General features: G+C 33.5%; 2 protein-coding genes across 12 annotated transcripts; both read right to left on the bottom strand.

Moving 5' to 3' along the window:
- Positions 1-1309: 1309 nt before the first annotated feature.
- Positions 1310-16122, bottom strand: LOC148612831 (uncharacterized). 11 transcript variants are annotated; one of them, XM_088594591.1, is made up of 4 exons: positions 10465-11162; positions 10033-10353; positions 7704-8003; positions 1310-6390 (listed from the first exon to the last, which is right to left on the bottom strand). In XM_088594591.1, exon 4 carries the CDS (start codon positions 6375-6377, stop codon positions 4947-4949), a length of 1431 nt encoding a protein of 476 aa, XP_088450717.1. In that variant the 5' UTR covers positions 6378-6390; positions 7704-8003; positions 10033-10353; positions 10465-11162; the 3' UTR covers positions 1310-4946. The 11 variants fall into 11 exon arrangements, 8 of the variants coding, with proteins under 8 accessions (XP_088450717.1, XP_088450718.1, XP_088450715.1 ...); XR_015924498.1 differs by lacking the exon at positions 1310-6390 and adding an exon at positions 14956-16122 and having other exon boundaries at positions 10465-12539; XM_088594592.1 differs by lacking the exon at positions 10033-10353.
- Positions 16123-16375: 253 nt separating this feature from the next.
- On the bottom strand, positions 16376-18618 carry LOC148612830 (uncharacterized). Its single transcript, XM_088594598.1, has 2 exons — positions 18469-18618; positions 16376-18078 (listed from the first exon to the last, which is right to left on the bottom strand). Exon 2 carries the CDS (start codon positions 17955-17957, stop codon positions 16533-16535), a length of 1425 nt encoding a protein of 474 aa, XP_088450724.1. The 5' UTR covers positions 17958-18078; positions 18469-18618; the 3' UTR covers positions 16376-16532.
- Between the last annotated feature and the right edge of the window lie 1389 nt (positions 18619-20007).

Here is a 20007-nt window from a genome sequence, read left to right as displayed (position 1 = left end):
TACATGTAATCGATAGTTTTATTCCCTTACACAACAAGTTTATTCCCTGACCAGTTTTAATTTTTTTACACAAAATCCTGATGCATTATTGCTTTTATTAGAAATTTGACTTCAACCAGTCTTAGCAATTTTTCATGTTTCAACTTTCAGGCAAGTTTGTGATGCTAAACCCTATTTCATTACTGCTACTACTTAGTACTTCTGCAACGAGTAGATTTTCATGTTTAACCAGCAGTTTTCCATGCACTTTCAGGTAAGCAGATAGCCTGCTGAAACAATGTAATAATGAAATGACAGGTAATATTTAAGATAAAGTATTTCAATTTTCCACCCTTTAACGTCAATTCATGGTTGTACACATAATAATTATTCTTGCATTTAAAACATATTTTTAAATCTAAACTACATCTTGTATCAAGCATTAACGATACAGTATCTTTTATAACCATCTTGTATATTAATCTGACATAGATATTGCAAATTTCTCTAAGCCGCACACGTGTTTCAATGAGTTATCTCTTATCAGCAGCATTAAAACCAAGTACTAAGGAATTTCAAGAAAAAAATAAATTGTATACAAGAAATACTCAAAGCCACAAATATAGAAGCAGGAAACCAAATCCAGTACTGTGATGTTCTATCATGTGCAATAATGAAATGAAATGAAGCATAATTGTTTAAGGGTTTTAAATTATGGGATGCTACAAATTTCTGTTGAATCGGGTAAGCAAGTCTGATGACTGGCCTGATAAATATCTTCAGGGACCAATACTTCGTCAGCAGTGTTTCACAACGCAAAAGAAAACAGTATTTCAAAGATCATGAAAATTAAAGGCTAAATAGCAGAACACAGTATTTATAAGGTTAATTGATTTGTGTAAAATGATGTACGTAGCGACTTCTCTAGGACACTTAATATGGAGATGATTGAGTTGATGCAACAAATCTCAGAAAAAAAACGGAAATAAAATGTGTAAAACTTGATATTGATCGAATTACTACAAGCTCCACAGAGCGTTTCCTCTCTTACTAACCTCTAGAGGAAGGCCTTTCAAAGTTCTAGGATATATATCCAAATCAAACGTCGTTTGACAATCGAATAACGTCGCGTAAAATCATTGACTTTTTCCAGACTTTGCGATATTTTTTTTTCTTTCCTGCGAAGGCGGGATGCAGCATCTAGAGTAAATTTCGAATGTAAGACGCTCTTTTGAGCTTGGGAATGGTGTGTACCAAATGTATGGGTATATTGTGTGATATCCATTCATATTGGTAAAACCTATAATTTGAAAATTAAAGAACGTTTAAATAATAATAAGTTTTTATTTCTGAGTTTTTGAATTTAAATTGGTATCGACGTCCAGACAAAGATTAAATCGCGTTGTTGCTTTGATGTAGACGTGGTAATTGAATTCGACAAAAGTCATTTTTGAAAACTTTCGGTGTCAAAATACCAATTGTTCCCAAGCGCAGATGTCCAGTCCAAACATTTTGTTCATTGTCGGCTCACGTCCCACTGATTTCCCGAAAATGTGCCAGACTATGTAAACGTAAAATACCGATGAATTTTCCAAGCGGGGTTAAAACGAATGGGTAGTCTTTATTCTGCCCCGACACAATGAAGTCTCCTTTTTTCGTCGAGCAGACAGATATTGGTTCAAACTGTCCTGTGTGATATAAGCACGGCATAATGTTGGCTTCATAACCTTTGTAAAAGCCAAGAATTCTTCCTTTGTAATCAATTATAACAACTTTATGCAAATCTCGATCACAAATTGCTATTGTTTCTTGTTTTGTATTAGCAGCCATCACGAGCGGCCATTTAAATGTGTGTTCCATAGTATTTTTTTCAATTATAGCTACCAGTACACCTCTTGCTTTATAAATATTAATAGCCCCATGACTGTTCCTCTGTGCGTCACATCCGGCTTTATTACATGACCTGTCACATATGTGAGAAGTGCTTCTCACAGCAATGTTCTTGTTTAACAATTCTGTCATAGGTAAAGGGAAAATAATTTCCGTTTCTGTAAAGGTATATCCAATAAAATTCCTTCCATCTTCTGGTACATAGCATAAAATATGTTTTGATTCTAGTTCTGAAATCAAAAGGGAACCATTGCTATTTTCGATACCTGCAGTAAGTGTGATGGTCGATCATTTGAAAGTTATACTTTGAATAAGTTTCCCTTTTACGTTATATTTATAAAGCGTGTTTATTTTTTCCACCTTTACGTAAACACCCCCAGTCGTTGACGGAAAAATCAAACTAACACGTTTTGTTGTGTCATCTAATTGACTAAAAGGCAGATAGAACAGATAGATGAGTGCAGATAGTTCGCATATTACTTCCGTCTTAATTGCAAGATGCATTATGGGCCATCTAAGATGTAAATAAAGCTCTGAAGATCTTTTTCAACGTCATTCCCTGTTTCCTTTTCTTGTTCAATTTGATGTGAATGAAGCATGTGACATCTGCAGCAAAACACTTTATCGTATTGGTGGCAAAAGTTGGAAACGTTTCCTTTCTTACAAGAATAGCAATACTTTGGATTCTTCTTTATCAGTACAAAATAATTGGTTGGAAGCTCTGTAAATCCTTTTTCTGTTACATAACAATTTTCCCTAGAGAGTGGACAAACCAGAGTTGATTTATCTGTAAATCCTTTCAAGAAGTCTTCAAGACAAAATACAGAAAGTGTGTTTTCATGGTAACAGTTTTGGAAATTTGTATACATCGAAACATACAGGACAAACATTTTTATCATCCATTAATTACGTATCAACCGTCTTAAACAAAAATAAAGAAAAATACATTTATTTACTGCACCAATGATGTTTACTATAATCTGAGTAGTATGATTATAATTAAGCATTATATAATATACTAATATATGATCCATGTCACAACAAATCAATATTATACAAACGTATCAGAATGTGACGACTCTTGGCTCCATCGGATCAAATTGATACAGATAAGATATGTAAACGTATAGAAAGGTCTGAAAAATTCCCAACGATGTTAGAACTGTCAAATTTGCGATGCAATTTTTTTGTCGTTCCCTCCTCTATCCTACATAATAACATCTAAATGAACTGTCCCGTACTACCATACATCGTGTACTAAGTTACAGCCCTAGATTAATTTTTTTGGTCGTTCCCTCCGCGGGAGTGTCACTAAGATTTTGTATATCAGGCAGGTTCATGCAGGGGTGAAACATGGTATGAAATAATTTATCAGTTTGACAGTGTCGTTTAACCATTTGTACATCATAATCATACAAAATTGACATTTCCATATCGTCTCGATCAAAAGAGAATTAAAATGGAATGAAAATTAACATTCCAGAGGTAGATAACTTTGTCTTTTTTTTCTAATGTAATATTCCAGACATCTACAATGATGCAGGGATCACAAAGTGGTCATTTATAAAAAAGAGCATTCTTTCATGAGCGTAAGATCGATGGTTTTTTACTTGTAATTTGCCCCTCTTGCCTATTTTTTCACAAAGAATTGAAATTGATAGTAAAGTATACACCGTACGCGAGAAAAATAATACTAAAATTGTTTATTCCTTCATTTATAATCTAAGCCCAGATAAAATAAATTTTTCGATTTGGAAAGTGTAAATATAAACATACCAACTATATAAATTATCAGAAAATGTCTTTTTAACGTTTTCTTTCTTACCATATTTTTCACATTTTATGAAACGCTGCGAAACAATCACTTTTTTTTTTTAAGTTGAGCACAATTTTAGTCGAGAAACCCTCCCCGAAATAATTTATAAAAATAAAGTAGTTTAACCTCCCCTACCTACCCTTATTTTCATCCAATATAACCTTAAACAGGCATGTATTTTTACTTGGACTTAATCAAATATGCAGCTTATCATGTATCATTCACCAACCAAGTAGTCAGATAAGTCAATTCGGAACTATATATCATATATAGTCAATTTAAAGGAACTGGCCATTTCTCCCAGAAAGCTAACCCCGAGTTGGGCCAATTTAAAAAAAAATAATCAAAAGTCCGTAATTTTCATAAGAATCTGTAGAAAAAAACTTATTTTCCCCAAAATGCAAATTCGTGAAAAAAACGATGATGAAATAGCACCAAAATTAGCAACAAAAGTCGTTGAAAATCCCTTTCCGACACTTTTGCACTTAATTGAACACTGAGTCGGGAATTTCCAAAGAAACACCACTTTAATCATAACAATGTACCTGGTTTATCGTTTTACGTAGCATATTACCGCAAAATGGTTGGTAAGAGTGCTTTTAAGTGGAAATATAACTTTCTGATGAAAACAAATTAAACACGTGATGTCCGTAACCTAACTAACCGACATTACAGTCGTACAATGCAGAAATTTAATTGTTAGTTTGAAGGTATTTAGATCGAGTCTGACATTTGCATATTATTATTATTTTTGTTTTTGTTCGTTTTTTTGTTTGTTTGTTTGTTTTTACATGTTATTTTTAAAATGTTATTTCTCAGTTTTAATAATCGATTTGGCTCATTTTATTATAGGACAGTTCTGATGTTCTATATCTAATTTATAACGCCTATTAATTGGGTGTTTTCCTGATCAGCCAAATATATAAACATTTGGTGACGTATTTATAGGCATAATCTTAGCCTTAACTCATAAGTATTTGCCAATGAACAAAACATCGGGAACGTTGGCCCAGTCCTTTCATTACTACTTAAATACTTTTTTTATTTTTGAGGTCATGAACTCCTTAAGAAATTGGTCCAACTGCTACCGATGAGAGGCTAACCTTGGAACATGTGTATAGCCTACTGAGATTTGCAATACTTATATGATTTGTATTTTTTTCTATTCAACTGGTTTTATTCGAAATCAAAATTTATAACTTTTTTGTAGATTAACATAACCACTAGTATAATTATAAACAATATAGAAACACTGCTGTGGTCAAGTGTCGTCGATTTCAATTGTATGTCCACCGAGCATTGGCATATAATGGTCAATGGGAGGGAGAAACGGTAATCTTATTGGACTTAATTCATTTTTGTAAAAGTCTAGTTTTAAAATCTTAATTGTTCCTTCATGGTGATGTCCAGCCCAAATATTCCTGTCAGAGTCGACGCACAGAGCAGTTATATCACGCATTTCTTCACTACTGTCATCGCGTAAAGTACCTATTGTCTTTCCCTGTGAATTTGTCACCTGCAGGAACTCTTCCCTCGGATCAGAAACGACAAAATCGCCATTGAAAGTAGAGCATATCGCCCATGGCAAAAAATTATCTTGATTAAAGGGCAAAAATGGCAACGACAATGTCTTTAGACCTTCATAAATTCCCTGTAGTTTTCCTTCGTAGTCAACTATTGTGACTTTGTTTACATCGCACACAGAAATTGTTCTTAATTTCGTGTTTGCTGTCAACGAAAGCGGGTGACGAAATATGTATTCCTTGGCATCTTTTTCAATGACGGAAATTAGGTCACCGTTTGAAGCATAAATATTTATGGCTCCGTAATCTGCCTTAGCAACTGCACAGTTCTTTTCTTTACAAAGTCTGCTACACAAATGGAAAGGGCCACACACTGCAATAGATTCATTTAACAGTTCTGTTATAGAAAATGGAAAAAACTTTGTCTTTGCAAACACTTCACTTTTGAAATAGATTTCCTCCGTATAACAGTAGATCAGTTTTGTTTCTAGATGTGTAATAATCAAAGAACCGTCTCGAGTTTCTAAGCCCGAAGTTAATGTTGTCGGCATACCACTAAAATTTAATCTTCTCACAATTTTTCCATGTTTGTCGTATCGGAACAGTGTGTTTATTCCATCAAACTTTATAAATACCCCACCACTTTTTGACGGGAATATAAAACGAACACGTTTTGGTGTGCATTCAGATGTCGATGGAGGGAATTCTCCGACGATCATTGCAGACTGTTGACAAATAACCTCTGTTTTGATATTGTTATGTATCATTGGCCATCTTAGATGAATTGGAAGCTCTGTGGGTATTTCCTCGTCACTTTCGTTTTCATCTCCTTTTCTTTCAATATTTTGATGAGTGTGAAGTAGATGGCATATACGACAAAAGACTTTGTTGCATTGAAAACACTTATTTGAAACATTTCCGGTTCTACACGTTTCACATTTACTGGGATACTTTACTACAAGTACAAAATAGTTCGTAGGAAAATCCTCAAATCCTTTTGGGGGTACATAGCATGGCTCTCTACAAAGCGGGCATAATAAATTGGACTTGTCTTTACATTCTGCCAAGAAGTCTTGAAGACAACAAAGGCAAAAAGTGTGTTTACAGGGTAAGAGTTTTGGAAATTTGAATGTATCAAAACACACTGGGCATACCTTTTCGCAATCCATAGTATGATATGATCTGAAACAAAATAAAAGAAGACTCCTCCAGTAAATGACTACAATAATACAGATTTATCAATACTCAATCTGAATTCCGTTTTTTTTCGATATGTTTACACACTCTGTATGTTTCGTAAATAAATTCAATTTCATATTAAACTAACATTGAATAGGCAAATCGCAACGTGTCAGAAAAAATTGAATTAAACGTTTCAAGACGCAAAAATACAGTAAACAATATGTACAAAAGGGAGTTCTAGACAAGAATTAATGTATTTATATACATGGTGTAAACAATGAACGTGTTTAAAATGATATAAACTCTGAATTAAAATTAATGTATATGCAATATTTTCTACTACTTTGTCTTTCGAGGTTGTTTTTCATTCTTCTATTAATATCTTTTTCAAGAACTAACCAAGAAATTAAACACATTATTTAGTCGTACAACGTATTATTATTTTTTCCATAAAGATACAGATAATATTGATAGTCTTATTATTATGGCGTAAAATATTATGTCTATCTACAATGGGCTTCAACGTGTTGAAGTTGGGCGACTTTATTTGCAAGGTATTCGGTTGTTGCTCTTGCGTCAGTATTTTTCAGTTATTGGTCTCCTGATTGTCATAAACATATATGTTTAAATGACATGAAAGATTTGAATGTTTGAAATTCGATAAGTATAATTTCTGTTCCAGAGGTTATATTTATAAGAAGTGGTTTTGATGTCATATACATTTCTAATGTATCTGGATCAATTTACTATAGTTACACTAGGAACCGGTCAATATTTATTTGGGAGATGTAACCGGTAAAAATGTAATATGACACATCTTTTCCCCTTTCATTCTGATAAGCCTCCTTTTTTATTTTCATTATAAACACTGATTGGACAATAACATTTTTAAAAATATATAAGGTAACGTAATTTTTTTAATTCAATGTCCAACTTGTATTTTTTATTGCACAAGTGACAAAGTCTAATAGTTTGTTTTAGGTAGATAAAGGTTTTTGATGGGAATGCTGTATGCATCGGCACAAATCCCCCTAAATCCACAACAACAAATATTGGAACAAATTTAAGACATTATCATTGTTTATAAAACATCTTTGGATATATATAGTGTCCATCTGCATCACCAAAATAGATTTTTACTTGCTTTGGCATAATAGCAACTATGACTCTGCATATTTCTTTAATGGTAAAAGATGTATTCCTTACTGGTGACCATTAGTCCATGTGTTCTTATTTACTATCAGTTTTCTTTCGGTTTCTGTATTTTTATTTTTATTTTTGTTCATTGCTTTATCATGTTTCCATTGTTATACCTTTGTGTCTTTGCTTTTCTTTTTCATTGGTAAAAAGTTGTTACGTGGTGAGTTTGACTTTGTAGTGATTTCTTCTGTTCTCTGATCTATTGAAAACGAAAGTTAGTAGTCATACTACCTTCTATATTCTACGACTGATATGACATATTACCAACGTTTCGAAACGTTGCCACTCTCCGAATAATCTAGATTCTACTAGTTGCTTTCTAGGTGATGTAGAATAGAATATTAAACGCACAGGTATGGCGAAACCATGATGTTGACGAAATTCAATCCAGGAAGAAAAATTCACCTGTGCATCTGTTGGTTTAAAAATAGATCAGTAGTTATCTGAAACTGTCTGCCTTTGTGGAAATACAAGCTCAGATTTATTTCAGTTGCTTCACCAGACAATTACAATCAATTCAAGTTTGTTTATCACGTGTTACCTTAAGGTCTCAGTATCATATTAATTTTCCCATAGACTTCTATAGTGAAGTGCATATTTTTAGGATTTTTTTTAAATTATGTAAATTGATTCAATAAAACATTCACTTAAGTAGCATTTCTAAGGACATGTGAAAAAAAATCGCGCAAAGAAAATAGGAAGAGTCCACGAAGATCGGACAGAAAAGTATTTTTGAACTATAAATAGCCATTTTCTCTACTTTCACTTTTGTTTTGCACTCATCAAACCAACCTTTTCAGTGGAACATTTTTATGTCATTATGTTAGATTTTCTTTTTAAAAAGTTTGTCATCTGATAGTGTGATGTTTGCTCTATTTTATAAGTCATTGTTCATATCTTTTGACATAATATTTGTTTGTAGAGAGGCAAAAAGAAAATGCACTATATTTTTATAGCATCCATGTTTTGACATACACCCGCTCAGGGATATGCAATGCGATACTGGTGCCTTAGACTTACCGATAAAATCTTTGAACGATTGAATTATTGATAATTGCTGTTGATTTAAACAAATGCTTGTCAACTTAGTTTTCATATCAAGGCCTCCGTGCTTTTACTTTAAAAGGGTTAATAAAATAGTAACATTTGTTCTTTTTAGTGTCCGGAAAAGGAAAGTCTATTTCTACACTTAGAGGAGCGAAAATTAGATTTTTATAGGGGGCTAGGATTAAAAAAATGCAGGGTGGTAGCATATAGTAAAAACATCCAGGATGACCATTCGGGTAAATCAGAGGCAGGATGCATCTGTTGAAAAAAAAATCAGGATATGTTTTTGTAAACACTTAAATGATATAAAATGCTGCTAAATCATCATTAGAAAATACATTTGTAGATAACAAAAAAAAAAAAACAAAAAAAAACAACAAAAAAAAACAACAAAAAATGGCAATATGATTTAAGACTAGCTTGACACGTATCTATACTTAAAACAATAATAAAAAAAATTGCAATAAAAATGTCAAAACGGTTTTAGACATTAAAGATGAGATTTATCTTTCTTTTAAAATTTAAAAAAACCACGATGGCAATAAATGGTTCATTGCAAGCTCTGGTCGGATACCAGTACTATTTGAATTATTTTTCATACTTGTATATATCATGAAAACAAATTCAGGACTGACTGGAATCTAAAATAAAAAGTCAACATAATCTGAACACAAAAAAAAAATATCTAGGTCGAAAATTTTGATCCTAGCCCCTCCCCCCCCGTAAGTTATAAATGGTTGCTCCCTTATGTTCTAATTTGTGAATATCATATGTTATTTTTTTCTGTCTAGTTTTTAATTCATTATCCAGATAAAAAAAGTAGTAACAACCGCATGTGCGAAGGGAAAATCCTTTGACAACATATAACTAGCATTTCTGAAATTACAACACACGAAGAACAAAAGGTAGGGGGCCTGGGTTATATGTGATAGTTTTCAGTTTTCATACAAAAACTACCAATCGATCAAAGGCATACATTTGTAGAGTTACAAAAGTATAAATTGACATCTCGTTTACAATTTGGTCCATGTACAACGCTTTCCTGCTGGTAAAGACAGGTAAAAAAACCTGCAGCTTAATTTTGATTTTTGTAACTTTCTGTCTACAAAATTACGTCCTTCCGAAGTACCGGACGCAACATTTAAACAGCGAACTGTAGTGTTTAACAAAATCTCGTGCTGCGTATTTTTTTTGTACTTTTTAGTTTGTTTTATGTCTTTGATATTGTTGTTTTGTTTTTTATTTTCATAGATTTACCCTCTTTTTGAAAACACAGGATTCCTATTATTTTCCTATCAAAACGTATCAAAATAAATGTGATTGTTGTAAAAAGTACAAACATAATTCACATAATTTTAAACTTTAAATTAATATATGTGTTTTGTGTTGGCTTACTTTTTGAAATGGATGTTGATCTGTTGTGTGTGGCAGTGTCTAAAATAGACGCACAGTAAATGTACTGCCGCAGCAGTCCCTCTGAGAAAAAGGTACACAATACCTCTCGTACTTGATGTCAATGTTAGCAATTGATTCAGCTAAGATATATTATTGTTTTCTACTATAATGACAGCAGAAGATCCATTATATATGTTGCACAACATTGCTGGGTTGAGATCAGTTCCAGGTATGCACTTTTTATATATATTTTCTGTGAATAAATCTCAGTTGTTGGCTGTGAACTCATTATATAGTCTTTGGTTCCGGGTCGCTTCATCTCTGAAAAATTTGCAACATATCTCAAAACTGTATATCATTTCCCAGCTCTGACCTTAATATTATCCGTAAAAGCGTTTAAGAACAGTGACATCAACTCTAAATTCTACTTACCGGTGTAGGTGTTCCTTCATATATATTGCTCTCTCTCGAAAGACCATGAGTATCCTCTGTTTTCAAATTATTTTCATTTCCACCTTGATCTGCTCTTGTGTTTTCATTAATTTCCACCTTGATCTGTTGTCTGTATGCAACCAACAATCCTGGGTTGTTCATACATATTTGTTCAGAGTACTATTCACGTTCCTGTCGTGTGGCTGCAGCTTGCAAGAGCAGTGTGGTGGAAATGATAACATAACAATCCCATTTAACTTTGCGAAATCTTCACATCAAGATGCAAATGATGGTTGTCAAGTAGGATCAGGGCTGTATGTTCGGTGTTTGGTTTTGTTTGTTTCACGAAGTGTTCAAGAAAGCAAAAACAAAAACAAGTTGCCATCTGTCATTCAGCCTGAAGGATGTGCTCTACCCAATCTCTGATGAAGTGATCGTTTAAGTGTTGCCTTGTAGGATACACTCTATGATTTCTAAGTGTGAAAATACACCAAGAACGAGATGGAAAATGAATTGGTTATGTAAGTACTTTTGTTTCGATGTTTAGTCAGTTCTGTGGTTCGGATATGCTCATATAAAAATTAGCTCTCTTGTCTTCTAATTCCTGAGTTAATTGCCATCATTAGCAGAGCGACGTCGTAAATTCAATGAAGATAGAGACTGGTCGTGATTACGTCGCCGTTGTAACAATAACTCATTTCAAGTCGTTTTTGTATAAGTCTGGAGTTAAGACTGAAATAGTTCCTAAATTGAAATGTCCTGTCCAGATATTTTGTTTATAGTCGATACATATAGCGCTTATATCGAGGAGGTGTGCAAGACTGTCCAGACGTAAAATACCAATGAACTTCCCTAGCGGTGTCAAAACTAACAGGTAGTCTTTCCTTGGATCTGAAACGATGAAATCGCCACTTGATGTACAACAAACCGCCATTGGTAAAAATATGTCATTACGAAATAAGACGGGAATCGCATTATTCTCTATTCCCTTGTAAAATCCAAGAACCCTTCCTTTATAGTCAATTATAATGACTTTCTGCAGTTTGTGATCACAAACAGCAATTGTCTCCTTTTTCGAATTTGCAGATATCATAACTGGACATCTGAATGTGTATTCATTTGCATCTTTTTCTATTTTTGTGATCAGTTCTCCTTCTGGATTATAAATATTTATAGCTCCATTGCTGTTTTTCTCAACTTCACATTCATTTTCATTACAAGATCTGTCGCATAAATGAGGGATACCGCTTACAGCAATGTTCTTATTCAATAATTCTGTCATTGATAAAGGGTATATGTTTTGCATTTCTGCGAAAGTATATCCAGCATAATTTCCATATTCCACCGGTACATAGCAATAAATATCTTGGGTTTCAAGAAACGAAATCAAGAAAGAACCGTTATCATTTGCGATACCTGCTGTAGCTGTTAGTTTCGAATTTCTAAAATGTATCGATCCAACTATTGTTCCATGTATATTATATTTAAATAAAATATCTATATTAGCCAGTTTCACGTATACATCTCCGCTCTTTAAAGGAAACATGAAGCGAACGCGTTTTCTTGTTCCATATTCTTCTGCGGGTGGGAAATTACCAATGACTTGAGTACATAGTTTGTAAATCATTTCCGTTTTTATATGGAGGTGCATGAGCGGCCATCTTATATGAAACGGTAGATGAATGACAGCGTCATCTTCACTACTTTCATCATTTTCTGTTACGTGACTTTTTGAGCTATCATGGGTATGTAGCTTACGGCATCTATGACAGAGAACTGTGTCACACTGATAGCAGACGTGAGAAATTGTTTCGTTCATACATTCTTTGCAAATAATTGAATATTTTCTTTCTGGTATGAAATAATTTGTCGGAAATTCACCGAGGCCTTTTTCTGGAACATAACACCGTTCTCTACAAAGTGGACATATTAATATTGACTTGTCTGTAAATCCCTTTAAGCAATCCTCTAGACAACACAGACAGAACGTATGTTTACATGGTAAAAGTTTTGGAAATTTGTAAATCTCGAAACAAACAGGGCAGACACTTTCATAATCCATCTCTCAGTTTTGCCTTGAAAAACATAATATATGTTTATTAAAATGATATTGTTCGTTTTTTTCATAAATGGTGATACATTTTAGCATATCTGTGGTTTAAATATTGCGAGGAAAAATATTAGTTTAATAAAATTGGCAATTCTACTTATTAGTATTTACATATATTGTCTTCAATTAACGCCGATATGCTTTTCAATGATTTTATAGGTGATCTGATCCGAAAGAAAAAACATCGTTTAGCTAGATCCTTTAATCTCAGTTTCCGCTATATAGATAACGTATTATTTCTTTCAAAAAAAAAGAAAAAAAGGTACAGCAACAATTGATTCTGCATTACAATTTAATTCATTTTGAATTATACTTGTGCTGAAACAATTCCTTGAATACTACATGTAAATGTTATTCGGAATATTGGCTCATATTCCGTTTGACAACGTTGTTATTTTTCTTGAATTTCACACATTTCTATTTTTAAAAATACTAATTTCCTATATATGTATGATCGAATACTACACGATGATGAAATAACTTTTTGTAGGCGTAACTTTTTTTGAGCTGGTATGTCAGTTACCTGCTAGAAGTTCTTTGTTAGTTCATTTGTGTGACGTATATCAGTTTCTTTATTTTGGCTATGACAAGGGACTCAAACCTTTTTGAACTCATTTTAGGTGTTTAAATCGTGTTATATTTTTCCCACGGTGGCCAAATTTAAAAAGGGAAAGGTTGTGATCACGGCAAAGTACTTTAACCCAGTCGCATTTTTTTCCCCAAGTCAGGAATTTTTGGCCTCTGTATGTATTGTTTCGTTTTTACTTTCAGTTCAGCTGCTAGAGTATATAGGGGTAACTTTTTCGCTGTACTTGTGTTTAATGTTGTTTTTTGGGCCAGCAGCAACTTGACCCGTGGTGTGAGAGTGTCCTCGTCGTTCATTGAAAACCCATTGTTGGCCTTGAGCTGACATTTTTCATCCCGGTGTGGTTGTTGTTTCTTTGACATATTCACTATTCTCGTTATATTGTTATAAATTCACTTTCATAAAAACAAAAAAATTTCGAATCCACTTCAGTATCCATTGACATATGGTCTCGTACTCCCTGCAAGACTACTTATCAGATCGATGGAATATCTAGCATATTGCACCCCAGTCGATATAATAATGTACTAATTGATGTATTCTATAATGTTTAAAAAATTCCTTTTTTGATTCTAGATTAGCTCTTCAAAATAGTAGTAACCCCTTGCCTTATTTTTACAGTCTGATGTTTTGTTAAATCTATTTGTTATTGTTTTGGTTTGGTTTTTATTTGGATATTTTTTTGTTTGAAATATCATTTCAATGTCACTTGCATAACCAAACGCTTACATTTTGAATCATGTTTTCAACACTATGTTAATTGTTGTCACATGATTTATTGCTCTGTAATATCAAGTTCAAGATCCAATCCCGGCCGTTTTATTTATACAGGTTGTATTGTTCCATGTTTTCAATAATTTCTTTTATTACCTTAATTTAATTTGTCTACTTCGGATAACTTTTCTCCATTTTCGCATTATTTACTTTGTTTACATGTTGATACTTTGTTGAACTGAAGGATTTGCCTTAGTGTGAATTGTTTGTGTTGGGACACCCTTGTGAGCTGCATAATTAATTATAGTCACTTACAATAGAACCGCCGGTGCCATTGGTGGAGAAAGAAGGGCCTAAGAAGGAGCACCTGGTGTCACTCCCTATTATTTTATTTAGGGGGGGGGTCATAGTGGCAATGCTTTATTTTTTATACGTCGTCGTGTTTTCCTTTCTTCTTTTTTATGTGAATATTCGGTTTATTTCATTGTTTATTTAGATCGTCTTCATTTCCTGTTTTTACTTTCAGGCAATGATCTTGGATTTTGACGTATTCGAATTCTTCCATTGCTGATGCTTCGGTATTTTTTGTCAATATGTACAAACCTGAACATAGTGAAATTGACAGGAAGTTACTTTTCAAAATTGGATATTTAAAGATCCTTTTCAGTTCGAGCAAGTCATACCATTATAGTGGTATGTATCGTTTGTTTTATCTACAATTTATGTAATACAGTATTTATGGAATATACATGAATAGCCAATCAATACGATTGTTCATGTATCTAAAATATATAACAGTTTTAAAATTACACATTGGTTTATTAATTGCAATAAAAATATACGTAATTAAAAAAATGTATTTTCATCTAATGTTAAGTGGGCATTTTTAAGCATTATGTTTGTTGTTCTAAACAACATACCCTCAATAATTAAAAGTAAAATTTGATTAATCCGAACATTATATCAGTATCCCATATTGATTTACTTCTGTGTTATTATATAAAAAAATTGTTTTCTTAATCAATCCTTTGTCACGTAACACCCTTTCTAAATCGAAAGTTAGATAAAACCGAAAACCAACCTTTACAGATTGTTGCCCAATCCAGTCTCCATATCATTAAACACCCCCTTTTTATCAGACAATATCAGTCAACAGTTTTTGTAGATCCTAAGCAGTGAAACACTGTTTTTGTACACCAAGGAAGTACAACGCAACCTATATTGATAGAATCGCTGTTTATCAGTGCAGAACTTTTCCGTGGGTGATAAGCTAAACAGAAAATTCGGCATTTAAATGTTGGATATGTTTCTATCATCTAAAACTTATGGCCGACTAATTTCCGTTGGTGCAGGAATTACTTCGATGATCCACGACTGTTCATCTATCTGTAAATTAACGGAAACTTTTAGACCAAGAATAAATATATGATTTATATTTTCGTACAATCTCGATTCATAACACAGTATTTACCACTCTAACCGATCTTAAACTGGATTCTTCTATAAGTAAGATCTTCACTTGACATGTGTTTCATAGAATTTATTAATTGTCAGTCCCTGTAAGAATCAGGCAGTAGGTGAAACATGGAATGAAAAACCCATCATTTTGATTTTGTAATTTGACTATTTGCACCGTCAGAATCAAGGAAAACAGACAAGATTTTCCATATCATGCTGGATCATTGAGTTACAATTTCATTGAAATGCACTGAAAATGAACATTTCAAAGGCAGATAATTGTATTGAAAAATTTCTGAGCAAAGCCAGTGGTGCAGAGATCAAATAATGGTATTTTCAAATAGAAAAAGCATCCATGAGTGAAATTATATTCTCAAATCTGTTGGTTTTTGACATGCATGTTTCTGATTTTCCCCATTTTGCCTGATTCTTACAAATACTTACACTTAAATCCAAAACGACTTTCAGTTATGTATGATTGTGGATGTAACATTTGTGAAAACATACTGTAAATTTCAAAAAAAAATATTTTGATAACATTACACACAAATATACGTCTAGTGTAATAGCTCAAATTAGATTCAAGAATTTTTTTTAAAAGATCAGAATAACTCCGCTTATACTTCTGTATAACTATGTAATGGTGCTACGATTCCAGAACACTACAACAACACATACGGTTGTGTGTGCCAAACGAAAGTATATCATTCTTATTAGCTGAGGCAAGGCCAGTATTAACAATTTGTTTTTGAGCCTTTTCCAGCCCTAAACTTAAGAAGATGGGTTGGAATGTAGGAATTTTGGTGGAATTATTTTATGTCTGTAAATGCATGTTGTACCTGTCTTATGCTTTGTTAAGAAAATGTCAGTGTTCTCTGCTTCATTTATACACTATTTTATGATAAAGGTTTATTGTTTCTTAAATTATCAAATATTTCTTTCCATGTCTAAAACGCTATTACAAATTGAATTTTTATATGGATATAAATGGAAAGATGAGCGAGTAATGTATTCCTTGAGGCCAAAAACTGTAAAACCAATAATGAAAGTGTTTCCATGGAAAGTATACTATGTGATTTCAAAATGTTCGAATAAAAAAGAAATAATCATAATAATCATAATCCACATAGAATACTTTTCAATAACAATTCTCTTGTGATATGTTTATTGTTAATTGCCATTGGTATCAGAGCGACGTCGTCAATTTAATGATGATAAAAAGTCATCGTGGTTATGACGCATTCGTGGAATTCTAATTCGACGAAAGTCGTTTTTGTAAAAGCCTGCTGTAAGGACCGAAATAGTTCCTAAATTGAAATGTCCTGTCCAGATATTTTGTTTATTGTCGATACATATAGCGCTTATGTCGAGGAGGTGTGTAAGGCTGTCCAGACGTAAAATACCAACGAACTTCCCTAACGGTGTCAGTACTAATAGATAGTCTTTCCTCGGATCTGAAACGATGAAATTGCCACTTGATGTACAACAAACCGTCATGGGTAAAAAAATGTCATTACGAAATAAGACGGGAATCGCAGTATTCTCAATCCCCTTGTAAAATCCAAGAACTCTTCCTTTATAATCAATTATAATGACTTTGTTCAAACCTTGATCACAAACAGCAATTGTCTCTTGTTTTTGATTTGCAGATATCATAATTGGACATCGAAATGTATATTCCATTGCATCTTTCTCTATTTCTGTGATCAGCTCTCCTTCTGGGCTATAAATATTGATAGCTCCATGGCTGTTTCTGTCAACTTCACAATCATTTTTATTACAAGATCGGTTGCATAAATGGGATGGGCCGCTTACAGCAATGTTCTTATTCAATAATTCTGCCATTGATAAAGGGTAAATATTTTCCACATCTGCAAAGGTATAACGAACAAATTGTCCATATTCCACTGGTACATAGCAAAGAATTTCTTTCGATTCGAGAAATGAAATCAAGAAGGAGCCATTAGTATACTCAATTCCTGCTGTTGCTGTAGAAGTCCAGTTGTTAAAATGTATCGAATCCTCTACTTTTCCATTCATGTTATATTTAAAAATAACTCCTATGTCAGCTAGTTTTACGTAAACACCATACCTTCGTGATGGAAAAATAAAGCGAATGCGTTTTCTTGTTTCTGGCTCTTCTGTCGATGGGAATTCACCAACAACTTGTGTGCTTAGTTTGTAAATCATATCCGTTTTGACATCAAGATGCATGAGCGGCCATCTTAGATGGAAAGGAAGAGGAATGACAGTATCATCCTCACTGTTTTCGTCATTTCCTGTTATATATCTTCCGGAACTTTCATGGGAATGGAGCGCACGACATCTACGACATAGAACTGTGTCACACTGATAACAGACATGGGAAACCTTCTCGGTTTTACATTTTGTACAAAGATTTGAATATTTTTTTTCTGGTATGAAATAATTTGTCTGTAATTCTGTAAAGCCTTTTTTTGGAACATGACACGATTCTCTACAAAGTGGACATACTAGTTTCGATTTATCTGTAAATTCCTTTAAGAAATCTTCAAGACAACACAAACAGAATGTGTGTTTACAAGGTAATAGTTTCGGCAGTTTGTAAACCTCGAAACAGACCGGGCAGACATTTTCGTCATCCATCTCTCAGTTTAAGGAAAGATTGGTGCATATAATTGGGATTGTTATTGTTGTTGTTGCTGCTGCTGTTGTTGTTAATGACGGTTCATGGTGAACTTAGTGCCTTCATGTCTGTTCTTCCGATCTACATAATAATTTATATATTCATCAGTGTGATATTATTCTTAAACCCCCTTCTTGGTTTAAGCACTTGATTAAAGTACAATAACAGTTTATTCATTTTCCCAGTAGCTGGATAAACGCGTTAACATGTATTTTTCCCATGCTTTCGACGCCCTGCCTTTATTTTTACTGAGGTACTTGATTAATGAGGTGACAGCTCTTTTGTGCTTTATTTTATGATATTATTGAACAACATTCTCATAGTTTTTTTTTGGAAAATGGAACCCTTTTTGTTTTGTTTGCATTTTTCTAGTTTTCTTCTTAATTTCCCAGTTTCTTAACAAATGAATTTTACTTTTGTATCCTCGGCCATATTTCATTTTTTTTAAAGGATAGATTAATCAGTACATACCTTATAAGTAACATATTGTTACCCTATCCTATGTCGAGATTCTTTGATATAATGGCATAAACTTGTTAGTGTTGGAGTGAACCAAGGAAGTAAAATACTATCTATGTGTGTATTAAACCATATAAATAGTTAAATAGAACATCTGTTAATCAGTGTGGGATTTTCCGATATATTCCTTATAGGTGGGCGGTGGATATTTTAGAAGTCGTCTCCTAACCGGGTTTCAAACTTCTATTTTCTACACAAAACTGCAGGATTACAGAATTTATAGTTCTTTGGTTTTGTTTTGTTTTCTTGTTTTGTTTTGTTTTATTTTATTCTTTTGGTTCGTTTGTTTGTTTTTGTTTTGTTTTTGCCAAATATGGCTTATTTGATGACATCTTCTACTGGATTAAAACACATTCCAGGGGCATAGCTAGATATTGATAGATAATACGGCAAGGGGTCTGGGGACCGGTGAAGGCCCCATTGAGTCCAGGGCAAAGGTCATGAAATTTAATGTGTTCTGTAATTATTTTACTTTTTTCCCTCTGAATACTGTCTTGTTTATGAAAAGCCCAGACGTCGACTTTTGCTACTGGCAAAAACATCAACAATGTTGTCAAGGTAATTTCCGACTTGTAGGTGAATGTGCATCATAGACAAATGCGAGAGGCGTTGATCCCCCATCGTAGATCTCAGACAGGACTTGACTATCTTCATTGCACTGAACTTTACTCGTAGGTGACAATACAGGCATTGTCAACAGAATTACTAATAACTCATACGTTATGCCAGAGCTTGCCGAAACTACGCAGACTTTTTGTATCGCGCTAGAACTCTAACAAATATGATTCTGGAACAGGGTTATGTTACTATAAGATTGAAGTCATCACTACAGAAGTTTTATAGTCGTCATCGTGAACTCGTGGATCGTTATGGTGTATCCATCAGCACCATGAAAACTGATTTATTCAACGGGTCATAGTTTTCCTTTCCTCGTTTGTCTACCCCGGACTTGACTTTTTATGAGTAACTCGGCGGTTGTTTCTAGAAAAGCAGAGGACGCTTACCCTACCGGTGCATCTGGTCCAAGCTCCCAGTTTTTAGTGGAGTCCGAGTTGTTACTTGTTACTTTTGTTACTTTGTATGCATGATTTTAGTTGCTTTATGTTCTTTGTTGTGTATGTCTGGATTACATTCTTTTGATTACCGCTATAAGCTTGGTTCCATTGATTACTCATTCGATAGATGCCTGGATAAAGATCTTCGTTAACGTGGCATAACGTTTCAACAAGTCTAGCAGGTTTAACATTGGACATTTCCCATCGAATTTTCCACCTATCTACCTCATCAATGAATGAATTCTTATCAGGGAGATCCGTCTCATATTCTGTATATATTCTTTCGACAACGTCCCGTGTAAGGCTTACATGTGAGGCTGGATTGAGATAGCATGCAAGGAAACGCTCTTCGTTGCTAATAACTCTTCGAATTATCTCCTCTACTAAATGATCTAGGAAGACCAGATAAAGCGTTATCCTCCAGTTATCCGATATA

This window comes from Perna viridis, chromosome 7 (genome assembly GCF_037379345.1).
Source record: "Perna viridis isolate PV_CMFRI_1.1 ecotype Kerala chromosome 7, ASM3737934v1, whole genome shotgun sequence".
In the NCBI taxonomy this organism is placed as follows: domain Eukaryota; kingdom Metazoa; phylum Mollusca; class Bivalvia; order Mytilida; family Mytilidae; genus Perna; species Perna viridis.
Note: the sequence above shows the minus strand (reverse complement) of the source record. Positions and strands in the feature narration are given on the sequence as shown.